The following is a 14,776-nucleotide window of genomic DNA, read 5'->3' as shown; positions in this document are numbered from 1 at the left end:
ATATGTTCATCTGAGTTGTGTAGTTCATCCACTTAAAAGTTTGACATGTTACACATTCTGAAATGCTTTTCTTTTCAGCGTGTTTATAAAGTGTGTTTAATCAGACTGGCCGTTCTTGTCTAATCAGCAAGGTATTTCTGCCTGCATATCTGTTGCTCACTGAATGTTTTTGCTTCCTTTTCTGTATTAACTTTAGATTGGATAATTGTGTAGGTGTACAGGTGGTCAAATGGTCATTAAGTGCGTGTGTGTGTATGTGTGTGTGTGTGTGTGTGTGTGTGTGCGTGTGTGCGTGTGTGTGTTCAGGTAGTAAAGCATCCCATATCGAGAGCACTCTATTTCCTGTAGTAAACGCTGAAAACTCAGTTAAACAATAGGCTTATCTCTGTTTCCCCTGTGGCTAATTTGCCAGTTGCGCTAAGGCATTAATTTTCATTTAACTTAAAATTCATAATGGGTAAATTGAAATGATTCTGCAATTAAAAGCACACTTTTATTGTTGCTGCAATATGTTTCGCTTGTACACTATGTACTTATGTTGCAGTAAATGATTACAACTGCTGGCTATTTTCCTTACTTAAGACTGTAATGGCTATAAAAGAGTTTAGATTATCGTTATCTACAAGTGTAGTGTAGTGAAATGGTAGAAACTCATGTGGCTGGCACGTATGCAGAAACAATCTTGTGTGTAATTATAATTACATAAGCAACTTCACAGCAAATCTTACTGGCTTTAAATTAGTACATATAGTTGAGGTTTGTGGATCTCATATAATAACCTTCATTTTTCTGGGAAGGCTTTCCATTAGATTTTGGACTGTGACTATGGGGATTTTTGCACATTCAGACACAAAAACAGAACCGAGCCTAGTTCCCTTTCAGGAACTTGAGCTGCGTCCACAACGCTTTGGGAACACTTCCGTGTGTCCAAGCTCTGAGTTACGTGGGTAATCTGTCCAACGGAAAGCGCTTGCTTCTGTTTGTTCTGGAAGCGCTCTGTGTGTGACTGTGTAAGAAAAAAAATTTAATATAAGCAAAAAATAAATGTAAAGCAAGCTTCGGTACCGGCTGTGTGTTCCTCCTTTATCCCCCTGCTTTATCACTGGGGGGGATACACACAGTTTGTGTGTAGCTTGCCTGGGAGCAGTTGGATATGGCAGAGGGTTTGGAGATGGGCCTCCTCCCAGGGCGCAGAAGCATGCCTTCCAGCAGTTTCTTCCCCCTGTCAGGAGAATGCTGCGCTCCAGCTCTCTTCCTTCGAGGAGGTTGAGGGAATAAATGCTAGCTAACCTGTAGACACTCCCTCGCAGCCAGTCCTGTTTAAGGAGCTTTTGTAGGTGGTGGCTTGTGCTTTTGCCAAGCTAGATATTGCTCAGCCAGGCGGAAAACAAAAACAGCGTCCTCGAGCTGCATGAGCGCTTTTTGTGATCTACCTCACCGCCTCCACGCCGGGGTCTGCTTTTTTTCCTCGAGCAGCCCATACTTGGCCCACCCTTCAGTTCCAATGTCTCCCTCTATGCTAATTTAGTAGGACTGAAAGAGTGCGATTATGGGACTATGCCCTGGGTTGAAGAAATGCTCGCTATCTCTCCTTGGGTGCTGCATCGTCCCTCAAGGCCCTGGCTCTGCCCACCAAGCCCCTTCGGACGTTAAAGCTAATGACGGATGCTTCCCTCACGGAATGGGGGGGCGGTCATGAGTTGCTGCTCCACCCAAGGTCTGTGAAACGGGCCCTATCTCATCTGGCACAACTGCCTAAAGATTCTAGCCATGCTTCTGGCTCTAAAGCACCTTTTTTCAGACCTGAGAGGCCACACATCCATGGTCTCCTAAATCAACCATCAGGGGGGTCTGCGATCTCAGCCCTATACAGATACTCCTGTGGGCCCAAGGAAAGCTGCTCTTCATGAGCGCAGCATATATCCTAGGGTGCCTAAACCAGGGAGCAGACGCCCAGGGAGCAGACAAGGGCTGAGGCCCGGGGAATGGAGGCTCCACCCAGACATGATGGAGCAGAAATGGAGGACGTTTTACGGAGCACAAGGGGACTTGTTTGCTACTCAGGAGACATTGCACTGTCCCCTCTGGTTTTCCCTCATTTACCCAGCCCCGCTCGGGCTGGACACCATGGTACAGGTGTGGCAGAGACCATGCCTCTATGCCTCTTGCCCTGTTGCGTTGCTCCGTATGTTCTGGAGAGAGTTTGCCGGAATGGAGTCCGCCCCTTCCTGGTGGCCCCGCGGTCACAAGATTTCTCCGTGGTACCTGAAAGCTGAGGCCTCGGGTGCGACCTAGAGTGCTTGTGTGGGACCTGGCTGTCGTTCTGAGGGACCTGTCTAAGCCTTCCTTTGAGCCCTTTCCTGAAGTTCCCTTAAAATTCTATCCTCCTCCCTTTTAGGTCCCTGACCAGAAGAAGTTAAACCAGCTGTAAACGGAGCTGTGGAGAAAGTTGGAGTTCGTCTGCTACGGTCCCTATAAAAAGGGAATCCCTGCGAACGAGCAGACCCTCAGAAAGCGAATTGTGGATGCTGGTCTTCCTGCACCTTTCAGGGTAAGAGCTCACTCCACCCGGAGTGTAGCAGCCTCTAAAGCCTCTCCAAGATATTTGCAATGCTGCAGGCTGGTCCACCCCGCTGACCTTTGTCAGGTTCTACAGCCTTGACCTTAGGGACACTCTTGGCTCCTCTGTCCTTCGACCTATCTGTGCCCATCCACACTAGGCAGGGACTGGTCAGTCTGGAGATATTAGACTCTTGTTTACAAAGCATTGTTAATGCAGCTCGAGTTCCAAAAAGGAAACGTCTCTTGGTTACGTATGTAACCCTGGTTCATTGAGGAAAAAAGATGCTGCGTCTCCAGGCCACACTCCCTGCATCCCTGCAGCGCTTCCTTCCATTGCAGAAACTAGCGCTGTCTCCACCGCATGTGCTTTTTATAGCTTCCTAAAATTGTGATCACACTGTTTGCCGCAAAGTGTATATACAGTACATTAAACCAAAGTTCATGCATTGTATTGATCTTGAATGAAAAGTTTTAATAAAGGTTAGGTAAAAATACAAGTTCTAGGACGAATAAACAATTATTTGTTAATAAGGATGGAAAGATGTGCCTCCCTTGTGCATGTGATAGCTATGCTAGGTATAAACGTATAAATTGTTTAAGTGTATGCAGTTTTGCATTGTAGCGCCAGTGCAAATTTCAAGAAACACAACTCCTTGTGTCCTAATGAATCTGTTACATTTGCACTGTATGGGACAATTGTGTAACCGTGATTATTAGGGTTTTTTTTTTTTGTTTGTTTGTTTGTTGTAATAGCAAAAGATGCAGAATATTTGTTATGCAAAAAAAACAAGGTATTCGCCTAATGGCAGCTTACAACAGAGTAACAGAGTGGTTTGAAAGATGCTGTTTTTATGTATCGCACAGCTTCTCATTTTGTGTAAATTAGTTTATACTTGTTTTCTAACATACTAACAATAAACAATTTTCTTTCCTCTGCATTACAAGAAGTATAATCGCATGATCAAAAAAGTGTGTTGGAGATAATAAAAGAGACCACTAAAGTGCCACGATCCTATTTCTCCATCTTCTAGTTATATTTTTTTTCTCCTGTTTTGGTGCTTTATTTTTTGTCACTTCTCCTGTCTTGGATATTCGGAAGCTAAACATCGTTGACAATCTCCGTGCTCCCCTGCCCCTTCCTTCTGTTTTTGTTATGTTTCCTGTCGCAGGGCTCCTCTAACCCCTCTGCCTGGCATAGAGCCCTTGTGGGAGGGGACGGATGGGAGCAGGCTCAGGCCCCCACCTTCAAGCCGTCAGTGAGTGCTGTACCTTGCGCAGCTGAGCGCGCTCTGGCTTGGCCGCATGTCCCATGTGCACCGCCTATGGGCACGGTTGTATTGGCGGACACTTCCAATTAAATTGCCGCAGCCCTTTCTTTCCACTCCTGCCTGTCTCACCTCCATCCATAAACATGCCTAGCTCTGAGCAGTGTGCTCACTTTAAGCACCCCAGCTGAGTCATCGATGTCCAGCAGGAGGCAATGCTTGGTCATGGAACTGCCAAGTGACATGTTTTCCGGGAAAGCCTGTGAAAGCGCCTGCTTAAATAATGATTAAAAAAAACAATCAAGTGTTGCTCGGCGTGATTGTAAAATTTAGTTGCCATATTTCCACTATTATTTCAATATACAGTAGATCATCCATATATTATTGGTTAATTCAGGGCGACTGAATTAACTCCATGCTTCAAATAGTGTTAAAGGATGAGAAAGAAGTGAGTTTTTATTCTCCCACTGTATGAAGACCATCTTATTCTGCTTGGCTGAGCATCTTTAGGCCACATTGAGCACGCATCCTTCTGACCTCTAGGTTATTTTTCACTGGCCAGCCTGCTGCTTCTTCACATCCTCATGCCTTTGTACTATTATTTCTGTAGGCTTCTGGAAGTTTCTGATCAAGTCACCCGGTTCGGGTTTAGATCTAGGTTTATCTCATAACACATGAATAACGTATTAAAGCTGCTTTTTATCATCTTAGGAAAATAGCACATAATATCCATTATAACATGACAATAGCAACAAATTGGGCCATGTTTTTTTCCCTTGACTACTGTAATGCAATACTCACTGAATTCTCAACATCTCTAACAATCATACTACAATGTGTACAAAATGCAGAAACTACAATATTATTATAATAATGCCATGAAGAAGAAAATGAGATCACATTAGAGCAAGATTGTGGTCATGTGGATTAAGAACCGTTATACTGTAAATCTCTGAGTGCCTGGTAATCTAGCATCTTGTGCTAACCTTCTTCACTTTTCTTTTTTTGCATGAAATTTAAAATAAGCAGTGAAGCAGCATGAAAAATCTAGAGCAGGGGGGTCTACAACAAAATTGCCATTGGGGATGGGGGGATTGCGGGTTGTTTATATATTTCAGATTGCACTGTATGTAAACCTGTTACATGTCTTAAATGGAAAATACACAATAAATAATACACTGTCATATCTATAAAAATTTAACACAGAACATTATGTGACTCGGTAGCAACTCTTCCACAGTCGAGTACAGGGTCATGACCAGGTGGTTTGGGACCGCTGATCTAGATCTATGTTACTATTAAACATTCCCCAGGTACACAACAATTTTTTTTATATAATTTTTATATCTGTACCAATTATTATAAACACATTATTTATTATGTTAATTGCAATATATATATATATATATATATATATATATATATATATATATATATATATATATAGTTTTTTAATTGCCACAAATTAAATTTATTACAAATAAATGAATGAACAATTGCATTAAATAGTTCACATTTGTTAGACCTCAGATGATAATTCAGATGTGTGTGTGTCTGTGTGTGTGTTTTACATTTTATATTTAATTTTCTAAAGATATGATAAACTTCACTGTTCTACTTATTTCAGCAGACTTTAATAGTATTTTATATAAATGGCTTCCTTCCTTCCTTCATTCTTTCACTCCCTCGATATGTGGAATTGGCAAGATTTTTTGAGAAATTTTTGAAGCTAAAGAATCCTAATTGCTAGCGTTAGTCGCTAGCCACTTCCTGGTTACCGGCTAACGCTAGCTCTATGGATTCTTTAGCGTTTTTCATGCATGCGCAAAACAAATCTTATTTCCGGTACATAGCGAGTAGCCACAGTGATACTGCGCTAAATCTAGTTTCTTTTTTATACCCCTGGCAGTGTTGTGTATGTTTCAAAGTTAATAAGAATAAAAATGTGCTCAAAGTGTGAGGCAGAGTCTAAGCAAAGTTGCAGTCCACCACTTAATAAGTTCCTGAGGGAACTCAGATTTGAACTATTCTTTTGACTCCGCACATGTGTACCAAACCAAAAGCCCTGTACAGAAAAATTTTGGTACAAATACGTGTACCATTACACCCTAATATACTGTATGTTTATGTATATACAGTTTATGTACATGTGAGAGTGTGTGTGTGTGTGTGTGTGTGTGTGTGTGTGTGTGTGTGAGTCAAATCAAATCAAATTATATTTGTCACATACACATACATACAGGGTACGACATGCAGTGAAATGCTTTTTCACTGCATGTCGAGTGTGTGTGTGAATTGTTTCTTTATTTCCAATTATTGCCACTATAAAGCAAGTTGACTGTGTGAAAGGTGATGTATAAAAGTAGATAAATGAAGGAAATACAGATCTGTGTAAAAATTGTGTTGAACTACTATACTGTAATTGCTTGTAGTATAGGTGAAGGTTTACATTTCTTCTTCTATCATATTCCGAATATGTGGAATCCTGGGAATTTTTGTCATCTGCATCACCAGTATTAACTAAGAGACCGGTCATTTTGCCAGCTGGTATTTCTGCTCCTACGGTGGCACAAAACCAACAACTTTATCAACGCCTGGCATTCACAGCATGAAGAAAGCACACATAGCTAGCAATTAAAACATCAAATAAAACTGAATCATACATTCTACACTGTAGCTGTTTTATTAGCAGTTTAGGTGAATACAGTAAGGCTGGCTTGTGTGTTAACCCCCGTGATGTTCATCAGATTTTCAGATTTTGGTGCCGAGCATCCTCTGAACACCTGCATCTATGTGACCAACGCTCCACTTCACACTAGAGCATGACCACAAGCGGCGCCTCAACCTTCTCTGGGTTTTTTTTTCTTTTTTTGACGATCTTTGGATTTATTGTTGTGTTGATTGAATGTTTTACAAATAGCCTCAATTATAAGAGTACATCATAATTGAAGATCAGTTCTGACCAATTTACACTGCTTCTTTATTGTGTAGTAGAGTAGTAGGAGCTTTGAGCTTATTCAAGAGAGTAATATTTCTTTCACAGTTGAAACGTATTACGATACATTTCACAGCTACTAGAGCTGAAATGGTAACATTGAAATGGGTCAATTTCGAACGTCTTACATTTTTAGCTGCTTTTATTTTATTTATGAGTTTTAAGTGTTATAATTCATACACTTTACAATTCTGACATCTCTTGATTTTAGTCCCTGATTAAATATAGCTTTGACTTCTTCACATCCTCATTTAGCTGTGCCAGAGCATGTGCATAATGGATCTGCTTGTGCTGTATTTTTTCACGTACCTAAGTGTTTTGATTATTGTAATCGTTCGGGGCGTATACATTTGTGACAGGCAGAGTAATAAAAAAAAGAAACATGGCCTATGTGACAGCCAGAGGTTGATAAAGTGTTTAGCCAAGTTTAGTTCACAAAGAGGCTGTAAATGCTTTCTGACCTGCTGTAAATGATTAGTGGTTTGCTCTGATCTTCGCACCATTAATGAGTATAAGATTTTCCTCTTGTGATGCGGTGTCTCCAGACGCAGGGATGACATCATTGACTTCAATGTTGGTTTTCGGTAGGCAGTTGCCATGGAAACCCAGCATCGTCACTGCAGTCAGCACAGGCAAAGTGTAATGATTCAGCAGAAACAAGGCTTCAATTGACATTATTACTAATAAAATAATTGCAGCTTTGATTTAAATTTTTTCCTGGATGATTGTTTTATCATGCTTTCTGAAATAAAAGTAATCTCTTTGTCCAAAATCAGATTTTTTTAATTGATCTTTACTCATGATAAATCAATACAATCATGCTGCTCTTTTTATTATTGCATTTTATTTCTAGTAGTTTCTAGAGACTATTTCTTTATTATATGTTTATTTCTACATTTTGGCATTAGAAAAAGCACAACATAAAAAGGTATAATTACTAATTAAAGTCTGGGTGCAAAGGCTTTAGCAAAGTTAAGCTGTTACAGTGGCGTGAATGAAAGCATATTCTAGTAGATATTTTAAACAACCAGTGAGAGAATGGAAATGTACAGCATTTGCACACACTAATAAAACTTATCTTGGCCCTGAAAAAAGTCATGTAAGAAATTGTAGTTAAGAATTTACAGGATTGAGCATTAAGAGTAATAAATGTGCAAAACAAACCATCAGCCACTTAAGTATAATTGGTTCTAAAGCATTGACGTGACCCTAATTAAAGTTATTCAAAGGATTCAATAATTCTAAAATAAATTAGGCCTGGAAGTAAATGAAAGTGTTAATATATCAGTAGGAGGCATGCTGGTTCAATCCTGAGCTTGTGTTACTTTGTATGTGGTGATTCCTCTGGGTTCCCAGGTTTCCTCCTATCTGCCTAAGAACATGTACGTAGGTGGATGGATAGGCTCTAAATTATCCTTGTATGTGAATGAGTATGTGAATCTGTGTAATTTCCAGTGTTGTTGGGATAGGCTTTGGATCCACAAAGACACTGACCAAGATAAAGCAGTTACTGAAGACTAATATCTAATCTAATATGTAGTATGTATACTGAAGTTTATAAAAAAATGTATCAACTGATTACTTAAAATTACAGTAAAACCATTGATGATATCATTAACACCCCTTCACTTGTAATGTTGTTACATGCAACTTACAAACTGTTTATCTCACTGAAAGAAATACAGCAGTATTTTAGCTGTCAGTTGATTCAGACAAATGATTAAGGTTGCATCTGTGTTGATGTATGCAATGCTTGTATTGAGGTTAAAATATAACATCATAACATTTGGTCTTTCAGTTTAAAACCATCCTAAATTGTTTTCATACATATGTTAAAGTTTTTAGACTTGTGAGAATAAATGGATTAACATACTACAAACTAACGGCTCCCTTTCTTCTTTTTATCAGGCCATCTTCTGGTAAGATGAGTCCAGAAAGTGTCCGATCTATGGGAGCTCCATCCGAGTCATCTGAGGATGGATCACGAGCCAAGAAAAGTCCTGCCAAGGAGAAGGAGCTTTCCTTATACAAGAAGACAAAAGAGCAATAATTAGCAAGAAATATAGTGTCTCTAAACATGAAGCTGAGGCTACTACACCTATTGAGTTAATCAGTCGTGGGCCAGATGGTCGCTTCGTCATGGATCCCACTGACATGGACACACCTGTCAAGCCTAGGCGTATTGAGGGCTTCCCCTTTGTGGAAGAATCAGACCTTTACCCAGAATTTCGACAGTCTGATGAAGAGAATGATGATCCTGGCCCCATGCCTCCTATGATGGCCACTCTTAGACCGCATCAGATCTCTCCTATTTCTTCCAGCCAGGAGTCTTACTTGCAGCCCCCAGCCTATAGCCCCCGCTTCCAGAGGCCGATGGAAGGAATGACCATCATGGAAAGCAGTCGACTTCAGGCCATGGGGCAGATACGTGGTGCTCCTCATTTTCGAGCCTTTTCCCATGGCCAGTTCTACTTGGGCAGCTATTTAGGCAGTCCTGGAGAACCTGAGCCTCCACCTCCTTTCTACATGCCAGACACCAGCCCACTCAGCTCAGTAATGTCTTCACCCCCTTACCACATTGAGGGGCCTTTTGGTCATCCAACCATACCAGAAGAAATCAGTGAAGGAGATATTCAGCACTATGCAGTCTCAGGCTGCTCCCTTCCCCTGACACACACGTCATCACGTTCCCCAGATATCTGGCAACGGCCTGATTTCTCTTTTGCCACATTTGAGGGTCCCCACTTTATATTTCCTCCCCCCCACCCTTTGCAGTTTCACCGGGAACCGTCTCTTCCACCACCCCTCATTCTCCCTCCTAGTGCTCTCCCACCTGCCTCAATTCACATACCCTCCTATCCTGGTATTCTTCAGCTGGAGGCCCCAAAGAGTCGGCTAGGCAAATCTCCCAGCAAATTGAAGCCTCAGGGCCTTCCAGCCAAGCATTTACCTATGCAAGAGGCACAGAGTCTAGGGCAGCTAAGACACACAAGCCACGGTATGGGTGTGCCGGTATTGCCTTACCCTGACCCAGCGTCTCACATTGTTGGTCCTAGCTCATTTGGAAGCCTGGATACCCGTTGGTATGAGTTAACTCCCAGGCTCAGTCCCAGACAGCCCCGTAGGATGGAACCCAGCATGGTGGTACTCCAGCCTTCCCGTCTCTCACCTCTTACTCAAAGCCCCATTAGCTCTCATGAGGGTTCTCCCGAGATCGTAGTGCGCCCTAGGCCTCGTCCTAACATTGTCCAGCCTTCTATCCCCCCTGAGATGTCTGAAATAACCCTGCAGCCACCTTCTGTTAGCTTTTCAAAAAGATCCTCACCTTCTTCTTCCCCTGCTCAAGGTCAGGGAAGCCGAAGGGCAAGTCCTATTTACCGTTCCCACATGGCCTTTGGCACCTCAGCAACAAGTTATCCATCCCAGTCTCCGTCACCTCCTATGGAAAGCAGCAGCATTTTTGGACATATTCCAACACAGAGGAGGAGTGAGGAGGAGATTCTGCCATCAGAACCCTCTCCGCCTCAGCTATCAGCTTCAGGGTAAGTTCAATGAGGTTGCCAAACAAAGTTGACTGTACTAAAAAAGTATAATACATTTATTTACACAAATAGAAAACTTTTCTAACTGATCATGAAGGTAGAGTTGTTTTACATGTTTGCTAGAGAAAAAAATTGCTGTATCATAAGTTTTCTGTTTTCTTTTCTAAACTGCCCTCAATGCTTTACATTTTGCAAACCATTCAGAACCATTTTCTAACATAGATGATGTTGTATTATTACACTGTAGATCTCAGTCTCACTGATGCTGCTTTTCATGTCAAACATCAATGTTCATTCATAAGGTCTGTGAAGCACTTAAAGACGCTTGTCTGTAAAATTTTCCTGAAAATAAAGATGAATTTATATTTAGATTAATATAAGCTCAAGGCAGGATGAATTATTTGCTTCACAGATATGGTGACAGACCTTTTGGGGCTCAGTCTCTCAGTAAGTGATATCTTAAGTCAATTTAAAATGCAGTACCAAAGCCCTTTAAAAGCCTGGAATCAGAGGAACACCACCACTGGACCCCAGCCTTTCCATTCTATGTCATTCTGCTTTACCCTGCCTTTCACCCAACAGGAGGAACCCCCGTGCATCCCAATTGACCTTTCTCAGTCAAAATAAAGCCCTGTTTTGACTAACTCCAGGCTTTGTAGGATGACTTACAGTATGTATGAAGTGGAGATTGATTTAGACGTGTCCAGCACAGCAGGCACAGGCCTCCTCTCCCGAACATTAGTAATATGACTGCATGATTGCTTCTCCTACACCTCCCTTTCCTCCATCACCCAGGTCACCCCAGCTCTGACTGCCAGGGGGAGGCTTGTTGGGCGAATCACGTTGCAGGGACTGTCCGCTCTCATCTGTTGCAATGTCGTCACCATCTCAATTAGGGGCAGTTGGTCATTCTTGATGACTCCTGGAGTCTTACCTGCTTTGTTTTTGATTGATCTCAGCTATCTGGGCAGCGTTGTTGTGACCAGGTCCTCTACACCGCAATAGGTAAGGGTTGGATCCATGTCTGAAAGGGGGGGGCAGCAGGTGGGGCTTTTATTCACCTTGTTCTTTAAAGGGGAATACGAGTCTGAGAGTCTTGATTTGTTTAATTTTGCTACACCAACCTGCATTATTTTTTCTTATTTTATTTTTATTTAAGTTATGAGTAGTTATGCATTTAAGTTCTGCAGTCTTGAATCCTATATGCATTCTCATCCTGGTATGCATATGTAAGTTTTCTACTTAAGAGATATTTCATAGATCATGTGGTCAAGACAAACTTGCTTTTTATTCGAAAGAACATTTAGGATCACAAAAAAAAAACATTTAGGATCATGATCACGTTCACATCAGGGCCATGAACTAGAACAAGTGTATATGATTTTAGCCGATTTTAGCCGAGTTGTATTGTAAAACACATTATAGTCACATAATGAGTCACTTGTAAATTACAATTAGAAAAACAAAAGATATTTTAAAAAGGCAAAGTTTCTTATATATTAGAGTAAAAAAATAAATACTGGCACTTTTTAAACACTCTCATCATCATAAATCCAAATGCACATGTGTTTACTTATATATTTGGACTGCAGAACACTCTCCCATTCTAGAGGAGAAAAGTATACTTCCATAAAAGCTCATGCACTTCGTTTTTGTAATGGGGAAAATACTACTGGCTCTGGGCACCGTAACAAACATTCTCTTTTTATGTGTGGCTTTTGCCCAGTGAAGTGCTTTTCAGAGTATTCCCCTTTAAAGTTCTGTTCCATGTGCAAAATTCCATGCATGCCATCGCTAAATATTGCTCTTCAGTTGAAAAACGAACAAATATCTGAATAAATTCTTGTTACATTTGTTGTCTGAGTGCTTTGTTTTACTTTTCATTATGTGACTGTTCCCAAGTAGCCATTTCCCCTCCCGCCATCTCTCCCCCTGTCAGCATGGTGAAGCCCATTGTAGACAGTATTCATGTCTATGAACACATTTTTGAAGATGCTTTGTCGCTCAGCTGTGATTTCCCCCCTCTACTAATGGCTTTTAATTTCTCTTGGCAGCCCCAGCAGACGGAAGGGCTCCTTTATAATGCTCTTTTTCTTGTTTCACCGTGCCTCGTCAGAGCCGTGTGTGTGCGTGTGGCTGAGTATGTGGGCTGCATTTTAAGTGCCTCCATACTGTATTTGGATGGGAAGACTGTGAATACAACCTAATGTTTAAGGATGTATACTTTCCTTTTCACAAAAGTAGAAAATCTCTTATTGGTATTATTATTATTACTATTATTCTTAATACATTACATTTTCTCATTTAATACAGAAATTTCCCCACTGTGGGACGAATAAAGGTATATCTTATTTTATCTAATCTTAAAGTTCTCTTTAAACTGATACATATTATCCTGCCATACCAAGGTATGCATATTTAATTTATTGTAGCTGTAGAAGTAATATTTATCAAGCTTGTTTTTTTTTTTTCCAAAATTCCTCATTGCTGTGATCAATACTGTACTAATGAGAAAGCACCTGTACACCTCTTTAGCCCCGAGTATACCTATCTTTCCACTCAAATAATGTCCGGCTCCATAATTGTCATGCTGAACAAAACTGGCCGATTCCGAGAGTGTGGATGTCTTGGACTGGTTTGTAGGCAATCTGGTGCGCCTATAGCTTGGCACTGAGAGCAGTAACTTGACATGGATTGGGCCAAGCCATATGTGACCAGTGTCTTATCACTAGAAAGGCACGAGACAGCTTTTCACCCGTGTGATAGCCCTTTGCCTTTTCTTTGTCCTCTGTGCAGAAAACATCGAGGTACACCGAGTGGTTCTGCAGGGTCTGAGAGGATAGAAGCCCTGAGATATCAACGTGTCAAAAAAGCCAAGAAGGTTGCAGTTAACAATAACAACTCCAAGACCAGAAAGAAAATGGGTGAGGTTTCACTAATTTTTTTATTTCCTTATTTCTAGCAGTATGCAGCCGGCATTCAGCTTTGGTTGAAAAACCCAGATTGTCTCTTTATCATTAAGGTTGTGCAGGTTTGAATGTTGACATTTTAATAGAATATGGTAGATGCCTTTATACGAGTGACTTACATTTATCACATTCACACAACTGAGCAGCTATGAGGTCTACGCTATAAGGGCCTTGCCCAAATGCCTTAACCACTAAACTACCACTAAAGAAGTGTGCTTCTGTTTCGCTTTTCATACAACAAAAAACACACATTGTGATTTAAACACTAATTGAATCATAATGCCAGCACACTGGCACACTGTGTGTATCATACTTCTCCCACTTAGTGCGCTATTTAGACAAATTAACACTTATATGCATCTAATTTACTATAAGCAGATCCTAATTTATGGGTGTGCTGTGACAGCGAGCTAAATAAAAGGAAAGCAGTTGTTCAGTATATGAGCAAAGAAGGCAATCATTTTAGTGAAGCTCACTTTATTTTTATTACTCATACATCTATACTTATTTAACTTGCTATATTAAATTACGATAAGTGATTAACTGAAAAGGAGACGTTTTTCAGGTTGTTAAAATGTAATTATTCACATGCATCATGATTAGGTAAGTGGGATCGTCTCAATGCTCCAAAATAAACCTGATGAGAAATGAAATAGCATTGTACTCTTTTAGGATCAGGTTTGACCATAAGCAACCATTATTATCATCATATACACCGATCAGGCATAACATTGGCATTATAACATTATGAGCAGTGAAGTGAATAACACTGATTATCTCTTCATCATGGCAGCTGTTAGCGGGTGGGAAATAGTAGGCAGCAAGTAAACATTTTGTCCTTAAAATTGGGTAAGTATAAGCATTTAAGTGAGTTTGGCAAGCGCCAAATTGTGATGTCTAGACGAGTGGATCAGAACATCTCCAAAACTGCAGCTCTTGTGGGCTGTTCCTGGTCTGCAGTGCTCAGTATCTATCAAAAGTGGTCCAAGTAAGAAACAGTGGTGAACCGGTGACAGGGTCATGGGCAGCCACGGCTTATTGATGCACGGAGGGAGTGAGGGCTGGCCCGTGTGATCCGATCCAACAGAAGAGCTCCTGTAGCTCAAATTGCTGAAGTAGTTCATGCTGTTCATACTCTACGGGTCAGGATTGTTTAGGCAGAAAAAGAGGGACCAACACAATATTAGGCAGGTGGTCATAATGTTATGCCGGATCGGTGGCCATGAAGTTATACCTGGTCGATGTATATCACAATATACTCAGGGTAACAGTTGACTTTACAGGTCCTGTTCACGGAAACACATATGTTGGTGCGTTGATAGGGATACTCTGACTAATGTACATTCATATGGCTGCAGTCCAATGCATAAAATCATGCATAATCATGATAACAGAAAGTCTGTTTCGACCATCCAAGCCTTAAGGTGGATAGGCTAAATGGCA

The 14,776-nt window shown here is 41.0% G+C and overlaps 1 protein-coding gene across 1 annotated transcript in view; it reads left to right on the top strand.

The window, feature by feature from the left end:
• igsf9bb (immunoglobulin superfamily, member 9Bb) overlaps positions 1-14,776 on the top strand; it is a 101,991-nt gene that overhangs the window by 80,183 nt on the left and 7,032 nt on the right. Inside the window, 3 exon segments of the mRNA XM_046868082.1 lie at positions 8,731-8,855; positions 8,858-10,364; positions 13,161-13,288. Of these exon segments, the coding sequence (XP_046724038.1) occupies positions 8,731-8,855; positions 8,858-10,364; positions 13,161-13,288 (1,760 nt within the window).

Source organism: Silurus meridionalis, chromosome 15 (assembly GCF_014805685.1).
Source record: "Silurus meridionalis isolate SWU-2019-XX chromosome 15, ASM1480568v1, whole genome shotgun sequence".
Taxonomy (NCBI): domain Eukaryota; kingdom Metazoa; phylum Chordata; class Actinopteri; order Siluriformes; family Siluridae; genus Silurus; species Silurus meridionalis.
Note: the sequence above shows the minus strand (reverse complement) of the source record. Positions and strands in the feature narration are given on the sequence as shown.